This window comes from Scheffersomyces amazonensis, assembly GCF_036850825.1.
Source record: "Scheffersomyces amazonensis strain UFMG-HMD-26.3 chromosome Unknown RJT21scaffold_3, whole genome shotgun sequence".
NCBI classification, from domain to species: Eukaryota; Fungi; Ascomycota; class Pichiomycetes; order Serinales; family Debaryomycetaceae; genus Scheffersomyces; species Scheffersomyces amazonensis.
Genome location: NW_027042743.1, coordinates 1,846,282 through 1,862,696, shown reverse-complemented (window position 1 = coordinate 1,862,696; position 16,415 = coordinate 1,846,282). Strand labels below are relative to the sequence as shown.

The window sequence follows — 16,415 nt, the reverse complement described above, 5'->3', positions numbered from 1 at the left end:
TTTAAGCAACGATGAAAAAAACAATATATCTGAAGCCCGTCCCAAAAGTCATCCTTATGAAGATGAGTTTCAAAAGTTATGCTTTATGTTAGGTGATTTCACAGTGCTTAAGAATAAAAACTTATATTTTCACATTGATGAGGATTATTCTAGCTCTAATCAATTTACTGATGATTTGGATCACATTGCCCAAAAAGCATATACAATCATCGTTTGGAAAGTCGAAAAGCATTACAACAGTTCACACAGTGAAGATTATAGAAATAAACTTTATGATTTATTGAAAAATATTTTTAGCATGTCGCTTATTTTTAATATCGGTTTATCAACAAAACAAGAAATTGATTCTACGAGCTTCCCACGGAGAAGAGAGATGCCAAAAGATAGAGGGGGTGATTTCACAGGTGGGAGTTTGTATGAGAAATATGCCGAAGTTTACCCTTTCATAAAGAAAGCTGATTCCAATAATATTATCAAATCGTCACTCAATAATATGTTTTTCTCCATTTCTGATTTGTTAAATACATATAATATTTTCGTTCACAGGAACAGTTTTCATTCGTGGTTGTTATTCATTAGTGCTGCATTTGGACTTTATTTGAGAACCCTTTCTTGTTTGTTCAAATATTATGATAGTAAACTGGATTTAACTATATTTAGAAATTTAGTTGATAGCAGTAATAAAAGGTATATGCAATATGTTGATGCATATTTTGAGTTTGCAACCAATACGAAGATATCTGTTATGTATACAGCTGATCCATTGAGTAACATTTTAGAAGATGTTGAGACATTTGAAGAGCCATATGAGTCAAATGTCCATTTCCGAAAGATGATAAATGAAACTACTTATACATGCTTATTTGGAAATTCGGATATTGCATTTATCATTGGTGTTGATTCAATGATTATTTTCGAATTGGATGTGAACGTCGAGCCCAAGACTGTCAAGTATGATGACAGAGTCATTCGATTCATTAGTTGTGCAATACATCATGTGTATGCAAAAGATTATAATTTTGCTCTAATTATTGCGGCGTTTGTCCTTACTAGAATCAAGGGTTTGACAAACGAAGATGACAGAATTTATACGTATAAGAAATCACTACTAATTACAGAAGCAGAGAATAAAACGATTATGAAATTTAGATATGATCTTGTTGAGGAGTTATGGAAAGATAAATTTTCAATGTTTAATAAAAACGACAATGCTTATGTCCACAATAAATGGGACGACTTAAAGATCAGTTCGAAGAACTTTAAATTTCTAACGACTTTCAGTCAATTTGAAGATCTTGATCCGAATGATTTCGAGGACATACAAGAAATAGGAGAAGAATTTGGAGGCTTTTCGAGGGTGTTCAGAGTTCGACACACAGGGGGTAATAACACAATGGTGTTGAGAGTTTACGACATCAATCATTGTAAGCGGGTTCAAGGAGATACTGCAGACATCGAATTTCGAGTTAGTCTTTCTAAGCTAATAGAATGTTTCTGTCGTGCAGTGCGGGCGTATGTGCATGTTGGCAATGGTCCTACAGGGAAGTATGCCAGATATAATTTAAGATCACACCGATTTCCTTTTATTGCGACATTATTCAAATGTGGCTTTCTCAAATTTGACGATTTATCAAATGTTTCGGGGTTCTATTGCCTTGAAGAGGACTTCCAGAATTTTATTTTAGAATCTAGCAGAAGAAAGGAGAAGATTGTACAATTAGCAAATGAAACGTTGGATAAGTTACATGAAGTTGATCTTGTGATAGGCTCTCTCGATAAATCCAATATTATATATGATGGAAGTAAGATTATTTTTAATGATTTAAGTTTTGCAGGTATATTGGAATCTAGCCTGAGAGATGATGATCAAGATGAGGATGATGATATTGTGAGAAGAGGTAGTTATTCGTTCTATGACGAGGCGTCTTATATTTATGAAGCTATTGAACAAATATTTCTGGAAGCATAATTTCTTGATTTCCGCTACTATTTAAGTAAGGTGGATTCCTCCTCCTTATATACGCTATCAACTATATACGCTATCAACTATATACGCTATCAACTATATACGCTATCAACTATATACGCTATCAACTATATACGCTATCAACTATATACGCTATCAACTATATACGCTATCAACTATATACGCTATCAACTATATACGCTATCAACTATACTTTAAGTTCACTATTGATTCTAAAGCTCTATTGGTTTTCTCAATTTTTTTTTGAACCTTTTAATGGAGGCACGCTTATCCAGGAAAGAGTTTATCCTTTTAATAACAAAACTGGCTATTACCAATGCTGCTGTATAATGGGAATCATTGAAATTAATTATTGATGTTCTGCACCTTATGGCTCTGAGATTAGGACTTAATGACTCTGGATCAATCAGAAATTTTATTTCTTGAATTAAAATATTTTTAAAATCTACTACAAACCCGAACCCTGATTCACCAAACAACGTTTGGTAAGTAATTTGGCTAAATAGGTTAATAAACATTTTGGGTCTTTCGAACGGTGGTTGATTTGGGATCCTATCTCTAGCCCATGTAAGGACATTTTTTTTATACTCTATATTAATTCTCTCATTTTGCACTTGAGCATAGCTATCTGGTTTTACTGAAATCTGCGTTTCTATATCTTGTACCAGTGTTTCATAAAACATATCAGCATTATACCCTTTTAAGAGGATTCTGAGTAATCTGAGGTAGCAATTCTGTGAAGCTGCAAAGAGGCTGTATTCATCTACGATTGTCGTCGACTCTGTAAAATTTGGCACCGTAAGTTGGATATCTGTTAGGACGGAAATAGGAATTTTCAATTCATCGACAATTCTTGAAATGTAAGTATCTTGAATTTGAGTTCTTGTAATTGGAAGAATCTTTACATATGAGTTGTATACCCTGGTATTTGTGCTATTGACACTACCAAAGCCTCTTATGGCGCAGCTTATGTTGAAGTTGAAAACTGTTGACAAAAAGAAAAAATTGTTTAATAGATTAACGACTTCGTCTAAAGATAAACTCAAACCCCTGAGCGTGCCTAAATTCACACTGCGCAGTATGGTGCTCATTCCTTTGGCAATAATATAGTTTATGTCTTCGGAAAATGCAACAGATTCCATATAATCCAGCTGTAATCTCACTATTGAACTTTTACTTTTCATTACTCTGAAATCAGCAATCAAGAAGCATAATAATTGATATTGACCGTCATTTTGACCATGTCTTGGGGCAATATTAAGTCTTAGATTATCGTCTAAAGCTCTGTATCTTTCATTCATTTCAGCTAAAGCACTTCGATCTTCCATAATATCAACTTGAAGGTACAGTCTCCTTCCAAGAATGTTCAAGAAATGACGAACTGAATCTTCTATCAAAGTATCAAAAGTTATATTCATGTTTGATATTACGACTTGTAAAAGCTGCTAAACGCCATGTTGCGAAATTCTTTTTGCTACAATGTGCACAGGTTATATACTTTTGTCTTCTAACTACTAACAATGACGCGCACTCACAGATGAGTTCGATTTGTGCCAAATGTGAGAAAAGTAGTGAATAAGAAACACCATGTTGCTGAGAAATATACTATGAAGGTTGTTGAAGAAATAGTTATTGAACAACACACACATCAATAGGGTAAGGTACTATCTTCACTGTATAGTTACTTCATCACTCCATTACTGACTTAACAATCCACTAATCCCCCCACTCTCCAATGCGGAAATGTAAATTGTCTATTTTTGCAACCTTTATATTTATATTTATAGTATTTATAATATTTATAATATCAAAAAGGATAAACACACATTGTTTGATAGAGAAGCCCCTTACTAAAAAGGTCTCTATAACAATCCCTGCACACTCATAAAAATCAATAAAGAGAAATAAAACCATAGTAGTTATAGTTAATTATAGAGGTAGAATATAGAGGTAGAATATAGAGGATAAACATGGAAGAGAATGGAGTGGCGGGCCTATTAGAAGTGATAACAAATCAACTTCATAAATAAATCACTTGGCCATTTATAATAAATGACCCGTGTGGAATTTGCTACCAGCATAGATTGCCTTATCACCTAATTCCTCTTCAATTCTTAAGAGTTGGTTCAATTTGGCTAATCTTTCGGATCTTGCTGGTGCTCCAGTCTTAAGTTGACCGGTTCTTAAACCTACTGTTAAATCAGCAATAGTTGTATCTTCGGTTTCTCCAGATCTATGGGAAACCAACACACCCCAGCCATTTTTAAATGCTAAATTAGCGGCTTGGATGGTCTCAGAAACTGTACCAATTTGGTTAAGTTTCAATAATAAACAATTGGCACAATCCAAATCAATAGCTTTTTGAATTCTAATTGGATTGGTAACTGTTAAATCATCAGCAATGATTTGAACCTTGGGACCAGCTTTCTTATAGAAATGAACCCAAGCATCCCAATCATCTTCAGCAAATGGATCTTCTAAAGTAACAATTGGATATTCATCAAGTAATTCGAGAAATAAATCTGCTAATTGTTCTCCTGTTAACCATTTACTAGGATCTGACTTTGGATTTTTAAAATCCATATCATACTTGTTGGCATCTACTTTATAGAATTCTGATGAAGCAGAATCAATTGCAATACCAACTTGGCCGGTATAACCAGCTTTTTCAATGGAAGCGACAATTAAGTCTAAGGCTTCCCTTGGCGTGGAAAGGTTTGGAGCGACACCACCTTCATCTCCAACATTACCAGCCGATTGTCCATACTTCTTTTTAGCAAGATTTTTCAAAGTATGATATACTTCGGTACCAATTCTTAAAGCTTCCGAAAAGGTAGGAGCTGCGTATGGAACAATCATAAACTCTTGGAAAGCTAAAGAACCACCAGCGTGTGAACCTCCATTCAAAACATTTTGAAATGGTACTGGTAAGATAAATTTATCTTGTTTAGCTCCTGAGATATCAGCAATATGTTTATAAAATGGAACTTTCTTTTCTGCAGCAGCAGCACGAGCTGCAGCAATTGAAACTCCTAATATAGCATTAGCACCTAACTTTGACTTATTTGGTGTACCATCTAAAGCAATTAAAAATTCATCAACTTTAGCTTGGTCTTTAACGTCAATATTGGCTTTAATAAAAGCTGGAGCAATTATATCATTAACATTGGAAACAGCTTTTAAAACCCCTTTACCTAACCATTTACTTGGATCTCCGTCTCTTAATTCAATTGCTTCATGACTACCAGTTGAAGCTCCTGAAGGTACAATGGCTCGGAAAGATCCCTTCTCAGTAGTTAAATCTACTTCAACAGTAGGGTTACCACGAGAATCGTAAACGTATCTGGAGTGAATTTCAGTGACTGTCATTTGGTGGTGATTGCACTTAATTTTTTATTTAATAATTAAAATTAATTTGTTATTTTGGTTATTAAGTTAATTAAAACAGAAGAAGAAGAGATAATTCAGAATATATTACTATAGTAAATTATACGTCTATTTATATAAGTTGAGTATGTTTGCTAGGAGAGAACCAACACAATTACTATTATTCGGAGAAATTCAAACTAAAATCGCCTTGAACCATCACGGCATTGCAATAATATGTTTCTGACCAATTACAAAGGGTTGTATCCTCAATTATTAGCAACCAAAGAGTGTCAAATTCGGGGTAGGGGGCTAATGGCATGATTTCCTGTATACTATTTGTAGTGATCATTCAAGCTTCTATGCGAATTGAGTACGGTACGGTGGGTGCGGCGCCTATAATTATTAATTATATACTGTATCTGTCTGTGGTTTAAAGAAAATACTGGAGTCATTCGATTTGACATTATTATTATTGATTGATTTATTGTGTGATTCTGTAGGAAGTAGTAATAAATGCGTTAGAATATTTTATATGTATGTAATATATAGTAAATTAAAAAAAAGGGGAAAGAGAAACTGTCAGAGTGTTTCAGTAATATATGGTGATTGTATTAAAGTTTACCGGCGTGGCCAATTGACATAACTCTATATTTGACAGCTGTGATGACTAGTTAGATCTAGAACTTTTGTTACGTCTTTGTGTTGCCATCAACATATTTATATAGCAATTGCTGTGTCCAGACAAAAATTAACTGTAAGACTTTTTACGAATGACTGCGAAAAAAGGGAGACCGTTTGTCATTTTACTATTTCCACATATGGTATTAATTAGATAAAGAAACAGCAGTCAAAAAGTCTGGTTAAAGGTATAAAATAAAATTTAGTCCACTCCTCAGTTGGTATAGCAAAGACACTTCTAATTCTGGAACTAGTTTCAAGGCTTAAATACTTATCATGCAAGAGAATTACTTAATTTCTTAATTTATAATAAATATTGAAATGTTCTATAATTATACAAAGCACAGAAAAATATAAAATAAATAAGTTATTGAATAATAATATCACCTAAACATTTAAACCATTGAAATTTGCCGAGGGATGTGGTTGTAAATTTATGTCAACCACTGGGCGTAGGTTGTTGAAATTGGCTGCATTATTTGCGTCTAGCACTTGTTGCTGCTGTTGTTGTTGTTGCTGCTGCTGCTGCTGTTGTAATGGAGCTTGTACTGACATTAGAGGTGCACGAACTTTGGATGAATCCAAACTTTGTAAATTGGACATACTGCTTACTAATCTCAAATCACCATTTCCATTTGAAGATGGTAAAGGTGCACCATTTGGATCATAATGAGAAGCAACAATTGTTTCTGGAGTTTCACTGGCACTGGAAGCTAATTGAGGTGCTTGTTGTTGTTCAGCAAATGAAGGAGGAAGTTGATGTTGTGGAATACCTTGGGGAATACCTTGTGCCATACCCATTTGAGGCGGCTGTGGTTGTGGAATATTTAATGTGGTTGGGATTGTTGATGGCATTGATGAAGCATTTGTATGTGTAGAAGCGGTAACTTGAGTAAGATAGTTTGCTTGTTGAAGAATACTATTCAAATTTCCAGCTCCACCAACAGATGATAGTAAAAGTGAACATGATTTATGGCCCTCCAATATACTTTTCAATGAAACAACTTGTTCATATAATTGATTAACTTGGACAGACAATTCACGATATCCTGTAGAATAAAATGCCAATTCATCTTCCATCTTTTGAATTAGTTGCTTCTTACGTTGACGACATTTCGAAGCAGCCACTCTATTCCTTTCGAGGAAGTTGCGACGTTTTTCATCAGATTCACCTGGCCCTCTATCTTCATCTGCAGATGAAGTTACTGCTTCTTCTACTTTAACCTTAGGTTCCTTTTTGGAATTGGTTTTTCTTCCTCTTGGTGTAACACTTGATGCTGAGCCAGCAGTAGTTGATGTTGCTATAGGAACTTTAGAATTGTTAGATGTATCAAGTTTCTGCTTTTTAGAAGGTTGTGAATCATCCTTCTTTCTCTTTCTAGAAGTAGTTGGAGAATTGCTAGAAACTTTAGATGTTTTAGTATCTACAGAATCAGTAGGTTCTTCAATTTCTAAAGTGGAAGGAAGGGAGTTTTTCACTCCAGAAGAAGTTGTACCATTATCGGTATTATTACCAGATACTATAGGTTGAGTAACTTGAATTTGTGGTGGGGGACCTTGTTGTTGAGTTGGTGCTGTTGTTTGACCATTTGATATTGGAAGTGATGCAGTTGGAGGACCATTTGCCATACTTAAAAGAGAAGATAATCCGGGAGTCATAGGACTATTTAATAAAGCTGATGGAGTAGTTAATCCCGGTATCATTTGACTAGTAAAAGAAAATTGATGATTTAATCCACCTGGGGTTAAACCTGATCTAATATTTGATTCATTAGGAGTCAATCCTGTTTTCCTTAAAGTATTTAAAAATTGATTAAAACTTGAATTTGTATGAGTTAATTGAGGATTATTTGGAGTATTTGAATTATTTGGATTACTAGTATTATTTTGATTATTGGTTGCCGATAATAAACTATTCCATAAATTAGTATTTGGAGTTCCGGGATTTGATAATGCACCTGAAGGATTTACTGGAGGTGATAAACTTAATGGAGGTAATCTTCTTCCACCTGGGGTAAATAATGGAGGAGTTATTCCAGGTAATTTCCCATTTGATTGATTATTTAAATTTGAAATATTTGGAATATGTAAATCTGGTCTATTATTATTACCAGTTATTGAAGCAGTAGAGGTTGGACCAGAAGCTGAAGTTTCTGAAGTTGTTGTATCAGAAGTTGTTGTATTTACTCCTGAATTAGAATCTAATTTTTGCTTACTAACAGGTAAAGATTGAGTAGATGATTCTTTACTTGCAAAGGATCTTTCAAAAGGGTTAGGTTCTAAATCGAACGTAGTCTTAGTCTTTAGCTACAAGAGAGGTTTTTGAAGTTAGTATCATGAAAATATTTTTCATTACCCATCATCACCTTTGAGATAACACCGTAATTTTCTATTCATGAGTAGCAATGATGAAATTTTCAATTTCAGTCAAACAAATTTGTCCAAAGTTTAAATTCATTCCAACTTATGGACAATAAACTAATCCAATATGAGTTTTATTCAAGTTTGCTATAATTTACTTCATTCTATGATCAATAAAGTTCATAGTATTAACAAAAAAATTCACAACCAGTTGGAGTTTACGAACATGACGTAATTTGACTTCCACAAATCTTTTTTTAGAGCTTCCGCCTCTAAACTTCCATGAATAGTAGATTAAACTCATGATAATTAATGGTATAAGGTATTACATAACCAGGTATGGTTGAATAATCCCGTTTGAAAATTATATACATACTTCTCCATCCATCGTGAAAGGTATTTCATTAAGGTGTAGATCAAGAAAAGAAGAAATAAATCGATATTAACTAGTTTGATTAAGTGGGAAAAGAAAAGGAAAAAAAGAAAAAAACGGCAGCAAGGAAGATGCGAGACATTTGACACCTAATTCTTATGATTTTTTATTTTTTTGGTGTGATAATACGACATGACATTTTTTTATTAATAGAACCCTGATAAACACCAGACAAATGTCGCAACTATACGTGATCAAGAGAGTGACGTAAACATTCAATTTTCACAATCAATTCTCAATCCAATGCTCTCCACAATAATACTCAATACTCAATACTCAATTCTCATTTCTCAATTCCTATTACAGTAATTAAATTTATATTACACTACAATAAAATAGTTAAAAACGCCTGAATTACTATGAGTTATTTATGTAAATATGTAAATTATAGATGAACGACGAGTATGGGCATCTACTCCTGAATATCTTGAATTATTTTATTCAATTTAGCCTTAGTATCTTCTTTATTCTCCTCTTTAGCTAATTTAGGATTCTTCTTAATTTGTTCTTCAACTTCCTTTTCAACTGATTTATCAACTGGTTGAGCTTGTGGGGGATTTTTTTTATCTATTACTGGTACTTGTCCACCTACTTTACCTACTGGAACTCCAGCTTTTTGTTGTTCAGATACTGGTATGGCTGCTTTTGCGTTTGCAGCTGGAGCCTCTTTAGCTCTACCAGGAACTGGTTGTTTACCTTGAACAGGAGGTTGGAATTCTGGCTCTTTATCACCAGAAATCTTTCTTATCCAACCAGTCTTTAAATGATCAGTTAAATCAAATTTAGGGAATGGATGAGCTTCAGTATTAAATACATATTTATCTAATGGAATTTTATTGGTATCATCAAATAATAAATATAAATATTTCAAAGTTTCTGCCCACCAGAATGATTCTACATTATCTTTTGCTCTTGGAGGAATAATAGTAACATCATCTAAACTAGTATATGAAACTTCTCCTTTACTATTCTTAACCTTTGAATATTTCTTAAAGCTTTGTAAAATATCATAACCCCATATTCTATACTTTTCATCACCAGTTAATCTATATAATATGAATAATGATTCAACTGTTTCTGGACGTTGTAAATTATGTCTATCAGCTGCTCTAATTGAGAAATCATAATCTTTATTTTCATCTTCATTAAATACAACAATTTCTGGTGATAAACCAGTCTTAATATTAGAATACATATGATAACAAGTTTTAGTTATTTCAGCTCCTAATTTAAAATCTTCTTCAAGTTCATCATTCCAATTTGGTTCAAGTCTAGCTTCTGCAAGAGTTAAACCATTGGTTGCACCTAAAGCTAATAATCCACCATAAAAACAAACTAAATGATCCATTTTACTTGAAAATTGACCACCTATACCTTGTTCTAATTCACCAATAAAATATAATCCATTAGGTTTAGATTGTCTAATTAAATGTTTCTTAACTCCTAATACAGATTCATGATAAAGATCCCAATAAATTGGTTCTTGTTGATTAGTTTGTAAATATTGTTTTAATAAATATTCATAATAAGAATCACCTCTTGAACCTAATCTTATTAATCTTCCTTGATATTTCCCAGTATCTGGATTAACATAAATTGGAACTAATCCATCAACTGGTTTATTTGATTCTAAAACTTCCATAACTTTTTCAGCTCTTTGCCAATATAATTGTTCACCAGTTAAATGAGCTAAATATTTAAATTCTAATTGTAAAGTTGCAACTTCAGCAGTTGATGATGCACCTGCATCAACATGATTTTTAACACCTTCACCAGATTCTAAATTTACTGAACTTAAAGGTATACCAGTTCTAGTTTTAAATGCTCCTTCAATTGCATTAGCTAAATCAGCTGCTTTATCTAAAAACATATCATCTTTACTTAAATGGAAAGCCGATAATAATCCACCAACCATTCTAATTGTTGTTTCAAATACATTAACATTATAATTAAATTTATAATCTAAATCATCTTTAATCCATTTCGTAGCTCGAGAAACTTCATCTTTTGCATCCATAATCATTAATGTATCAATTGAATCAACAATCATCCAACCAAGAGGTTTTGGTCCCATATTTTCACCTTGTTGTTTAATTGGATGATAAATATCATAACCCCAACCATATTTTTCATAAGTATGCCAACTTTCTAAAAATACATCTTTAACTTCTTGTTGAGCTATTTTCCAATCAACTTTACTACTAGACTTTGGTAGTGAAAATTCATGACCAGAACTTATTAAGTATATATAAAAAAAGTATACTGATAAAGATCCAAAGAATGCCTTTAGAAAAATTGCCATTTTAGAATTTGATCTTAATAAATGCCTAAATTTATATCCAATGGTTCCACCTACTGAAGGTGTATGTGTTGGTTTATCCTTATAGTATAATGGTAATTGTAAACTAGGAGATTTCCTAGCTTTCCAATATTTACTATCATTTCCACTTCCACTTCCATCTTTTTCACGTGAGAACATTTTGAGCAATATTAATTTATGAAATTTGATCTCAGAGGCACGAAGAAGGACAAAATGAAAAGTATGTAATTTGTTAGTGGACCGATTGACTGATCTATATTATAAAAAAGAATATATATAAGCAATTAAGACTTCGACAATAAGTGGTTATAAGTAGAAGTTTAATATCTAACCAGAAATAAATTAGTGTGCCAAACTTTATTAGTTTGGGATCTCACTATTTCTTTAGATTTTTTTTTTCCTTCGCTTTACGTGTTCTTGGAATGTAACAAAGCATTTGTGATAGGCGATCAAACAGGTTATTGGACTTAGTTGTTTACAGCATATTAGAGTAATTGATTGTTTGTAGTGTCCGTAGATCACATGACTGATAAGATAACGACATTATTTAAGTGTAAAATTGTAGAATTATACTAATAATTACAAGAATTTATTGTCCATAATGAATACAAACACTACTTGTTTATAGTGTGTGCGGAGAGATGATTATGAATAACTTATGCTCATCAATAAATTAATACACTTTTGCGCATGATAGCAATGACTGAAACGTCCATTGAATTGAACTAAGTATGGTCAAAGTCACGACCGCTATTTGGTTTAGCATTTTGAGTTTATTAGCTTAACAGGACCATAATTAGGTTTAATTAACTAAGGATCTGTCAATTAATACTGCTTCATAATTCTCTTCATATAATTACATTTCTGGTCAATCATTGCAACTTATATTCAGTACCTTATGGATGGTATACCGTGACTATATGTCTAACTATTACTCTTCTACTAATATCATAGGAGTTACTGTAATGTCATGCTTATGTGCAGGTGCTATGTCACATGACCGTATCGGGGGTAATTATATTTGTGTAACTTTTAAACACTATTTTTCCCACATCTTTATTACCGACAAAGGGTAAACATTAGCCGAAGTAAAACAGGGTTTGAAGTATTAATAACCAAGAAATGTCTGAATTCAATTAGTAACTTACTATAAACATAATTAAGAGCTTTTATTCCAGACATAATTATATAAAACTCTGATTTTAATTTATATTAAACTCTTAAGACCATCAATTGATGCATTATAACTTGACCGATTTGAGGCTAAGATTATGGCTTTGACTCAAGGGCTCGCTTCTAACCGTCGCTTCAATCCATTCACAGCATAAATTGCTTGGCTTTATACATTGTATTATACGAGAGAACAGTACTACACTATTGAATTTACTTAAATATGAAATAAGACTATTTTTTTACGTTTTCTATGGTTCCTTAAACATTTATTCTTAGTATAATAGCCTTAACTCCATACTATAAACTAACATCTAAGCCGGAACAACCTTATTCAATTAAACTCTTTTAGATTCTCAGCAAATCCCGTCCCTACATCCCTCTACATCCAGTCTATACTAATCCACTACTATCTATCATATATACGGTCTATTGCCCTCTTAATTAAAACTATTATTATAATTATACCCATCTCCATATCGGCCCAGAGCAAGCAAACAAGAAAAAAAAATTTAAAAAAAAAAAATAGTTCCGCAAACATCCAGGTTGCATAACTAAGACAAAGTACTGAGACAGCGAACTAGCCGATCTAACACGGCTGGAAAATTTATAGACACTATTGATAATACTTGTAAAGGTTAGTGAATTCTTATATAACTTATAATATTAACTAGCCGTGTCAAAGGGTTTAACTATTTATAAGTAATGACAGATACAAAGGCTTCGGCCCAATACGTTTCGGCCGAGTTAACTCCCATATCTTCATCACAATCTACACCGATACCAGGAAGTATATTTTCTAAAATTACCAATCCTTCATTAGATTCATCTAATCTTACGAGTCCTGGACATTTAAGTCCGAACGAATCATTAACATCAACATCTCAATCTCAATCTCAATCTCAAAAGAAGAAAGCATCAAGACGATCAGTAGCTTGTAAGAGTTGTCATAGTTTAAAAGTTAAATGTACACCTGCCGATCCTGAAAATCCTGGTGGAACTTGTATAAGATGTCAAAATGCTAATAGAAAATGTGAAATCGATTTAAATCAAACTAGAAAGAGAAGGAAGGCTTCGGAATTAGCTTCTAGTTCTATGAAAAAGGAATCTTCAGTATTTGCTAGTGATGAATCTGGTATAGTTTCTCCATCTGCTGGTCCATCTGCCAATAATGGATCAATAAATCAAACTAATGATGGAGAAGATAGTTATAATTTACATAAATCAATGGCTCCAATAGTTAATGAACAACTATCAGTATGTGAACGTGCAGATAATATGAGTCTTGAAATAAATAAAAGTTCTAGCTCAGATACTAATAGTCAACATAGTGAAAGCAGTAATCGGCCGTCTGCTTATGCTTCTGTTGCTGCTTCTGCCCCAGCCTCAGCCTCAGCCCCTAGTTCAGCCAAGGCAGAAACTATCACTAGCTTAAGAAAGCAAATTAAAGCATTGGAATCACAAGTCAAAACATTGAATAATCAATTAACTCAACAACAGCAACAACAACCTCTGCCACTCATTCAACATATTCGGAAAAATAGTAATGAAACTATTTCTGATCATGGATCACCACCATTTATATCTAAATTTGATTTAGAACGAGAAATAAGTACATTATGTGATTCATCTCAATCAAGATTAAGTGATTTAACTAATGATTTAAAAGTTATTAATGGAAAAAGAACACAATTATTGAATGAAGGGAGAATTGTGGATGTAGTAAGTTTAGGACTTTTAACTCCGACAGAATCAGAGCAACGTTTACAACTTTATAGATCAAAGATTTATACTTCATATCCATTAATTGAAATTCCTCAAAATATATCAGCTGAACAATTAAGAAGTGAACAACCATTTTTATTTAATTCAATAATGTCAATTATTAATGCAGTATCTAGTACAGAAACTGATTTAGATAAAGCTTTAAAAATAGATAATGCAGCATTTCAATCAATTGCCACAGAAGTTATGGTTACCGGAGTTAAATCAGATGAATTAGTAAAATCTTTATTAGTTTTATGTTTATGGTATAATAGTCCTGAATTATTTAGACATAGAAGGTATCATTTATTAATTAGTATGAGTGTAACTATGTTACATGATTTAGGAATTGTTGCTAAACCTTCATTTAATTCATTTAAATCAGATGATTCTGGAGTAACTGTTAGTCATTCAAATAATATAATTGCTCAAAATAAAAAGCAAAATCCTGATTATCAAAGTTTAGTTCTTATAATTTATTTTACAGCTGTAAGTATTTGTCTTATTTTAAAGAGAACTATTTATGTTAAATGGACTCCTTATGTGGAAGAATGTTGTACTAATTTAGAAACCCTTCCTGATATAAGATGGAATAATTTAGCATTAGTTGCTAGATTAACTAATCAATTAGATAAAATTCATCATATTATTCATGCACCAGAAGTTGCTGAACGAAGAGTTTCTACTTCAGAATATATTATTCATGAATTTCAAAAATCTTTATCAATTATAAGAACTAAAATTGATGGCAATGATTATGCAACAAAGGCATTTTATTATTCAGTTGAAGCTTATCTTCATGAACCATGTTTATCAAATATATTTGTACCTAATCTTGATCCTGAAGTTGCAAGATTAACTGAAAGATCAGCTAAATCTATATCAAATTGTACAAATTCTTGTTTAAATGCTTTAGATGAATTTAATCATCTTACCCCTGAACAAGTTGTATGTTTACCATTAGTTTATGCTTCAAGAGTTATTTATACAGCAGGAATGTTATTAAGACTTCGATATCTTATATTATCTTTACCATCTCATATTGAAAAGGATTTAGTACCTTATCATGCAATTAATGCTATACAAAAGGCAACAAGATTATTAGATTTAGCCAGTAATATGCATAAAGTTAATCATTTTTTGAAAAAGACAAGATTAATATTACAATTGTTTATTCAAACTTATGTAACTCAAGTTCAAGAACTTTTAAGAAAAAATGGTGAAACTCCTCAAAATTTTAAACCACTTTCAATTCCAAAGAAAGAATTAAATACTCTTGATAAATTAACTGCATTTTATCGTGCTCATCATGAACGAGGTCAAAAATCAATTGTTAATGATGAAGCTGTAAATTCAAATGTTCCATTAGATATTCTTTCTTATGCTGCTACTTTTAGAAGAGATAGTTCTTTCAGTAATAATATTAATGATGCAAAATCTAGTAATATTCGTAAGACACAATCAGATAATACTAATACTGATCGTCGACCTTCAAGTTTAGGTGGATCACCAAGATCATATGATATTAATAATGGTAATGGTAATCCAACTGCTAATATTAATAATAATCGACCTTTTAGTCCTTCTCCATTAAATCAATTTTCTTCAATTCCACCATTAGTACCTAATGGATCAAATACTGGTACTCCAGTATTAGGAGCTCCATCTAATGCACCAATTACATTACCATTACCTAATCCCCAATTAACTCCTATGATGAATTCGGAGAGTACAAATATTCCAATTATTCCTAGACATCAAACTGGAGTTCAATCGTTACCGATGTCATATAATAATAATAATAATAACAATAATAACAACAATAATAATAATAATAATAATTTTAATAATAATTTTAATAATCTAATGGCTCCACCCCAACAACAATCTAATCCTATTAATGATCAAAGAAATACTCCCCTGGGAAATACTCCCATCTATAGACAACCTTCAATGTCATATCCATATCCAAGAAATAGTCTATCTAATTTGGCTAATCCCGATCAATTGGAAACAACATATATGGATTTGAATGAAGAATTTTGGGTAGATCTCTTAAGTTCAGAATCCGATAAGATTCATTTCTCGAGTAATAATACAAATAGTGCTAAACATGATGATGTTTTCTTTTTAAATGGTTAAATTCTTATATACTAATTCTTTATTGAATATACATATACATTTATATGGATGTATGGAGGTATAGATACATCCATTTATATATGGATGTATGGATGTATAGATACATATTTATATATTAACATACTAGATTTATTTATAAGTTGCAGCCATTGGTCCATTTGTCCCAATTGGGATATCGGCCGAAATGTATA

General features: G+C 32.2%; 6 protein-coding genes across 6 annotated transcripts; 2 read left to right on the top strand and 4 right to left on the bottom strand. All coding sequences in view use genetic code 12, as the record gives it.

The window, feature by feature from the left end:
• The first annotated feature begins 897 nt into the window (after positions 1-897).
• Positions 898-2,131, top strand: RJT21DRAFT_120741 (uncharacterized protein). The gene has a single exon (XM_064881835.1). The coding sequence runs from the start codon at positions 905-907 to the stop codon at positions 1,967-1,969; it is 1,065 nt and encodes a 354-aa protein (XP_064738936.1). The 5' UTR covers positions 898-904; the 3' UTR covers positions 1,970-2,131.
• RJT21DRAFT_37299 (uncharacterized protein) lies at positions 2,085-3,718 on the bottom strand. The gene has a single exon (XM_064884343.1). The coding sequence runs from the start codon at positions 3,403-3,405 to the stop codon at positions 2,200-2,202; it is 1,206 nt and encodes a 401-aa protein (XP_064738935.1). The 5' UTR covers positions 3,406-3,718; the 3' UTR covers positions 2,085-2,199.
• Positions 3,718-5,445, bottom strand: RJT21DRAFT_37278 (enolase 1). Its single transcript, XM_064884342.1, has one exon. It carries the CDS (start codon positions 5,354-5,356, stop codon positions 4,031-4,033), a length of 1,326 nt encoding a protein of 441 aa, XP_064738934.1. The 5' UTR covers positions 5,357-5,445; the 3' UTR covers positions 3,718-4,030.
• Positions 5,446-6,421: 976 nt separating this feature from the next.
• SKO1 (Sko1p) lies at positions 6,422-9,163 on the bottom strand (the record flags this gene model as incomplete). The annotated part of the gene is made up of 2 exons (XM_064882877.1): positions 8,772-9,163; positions 6,422-8,341 (listed from the first exon to the last, which is right to left on the bottom strand). Exons 1-2 carry the CDS (start codon positions 8,781-8,783, stop codon positions 6,422-6,424), a joined length of 1,932 nt encoding a protein of 643 aa, XP_064738933.1. The 5' UTR covers positions 8,784-9,163.
• MNS1 (mannosyl-oligosaccharide 1,2-alpha-mannosidase) lies at positions 9,164-11,473 on the bottom strand. The gene has a single exon (XM_064881834.1). It carries the CDS (start codon positions 11,305-11,307, stop codon positions 9,241-9,243), a length of 2,067 nt encoding a protein of 688 aa, XP_064738932.1. The 5' UTR covers positions 11,308-11,473; the 3' UTR covers positions 9,164-9,240.
• Positions 11,474-13,023: 1,550 nt separating this feature from the next.
• Positions 13,024-16,224, top strand: WAR1 (War1p; the record flags this gene model as incomplete). The annotated part of the gene is made up of 3 exons (XM_064885426.1): positions 13,024-13,408; positions 13,631-15,577; positions 15,851-16,224. The coding sequence occupies 3 exons, from the start codon at positions 13,024-13,026 to the stop codon at positions 16,222-16,224; spliced, it is 2,706 nt and encodes a 901-aa protein (XP_064738931.1).
• Between the last annotated feature and the right edge of the window lie 191 nt (positions 16,225-16,415).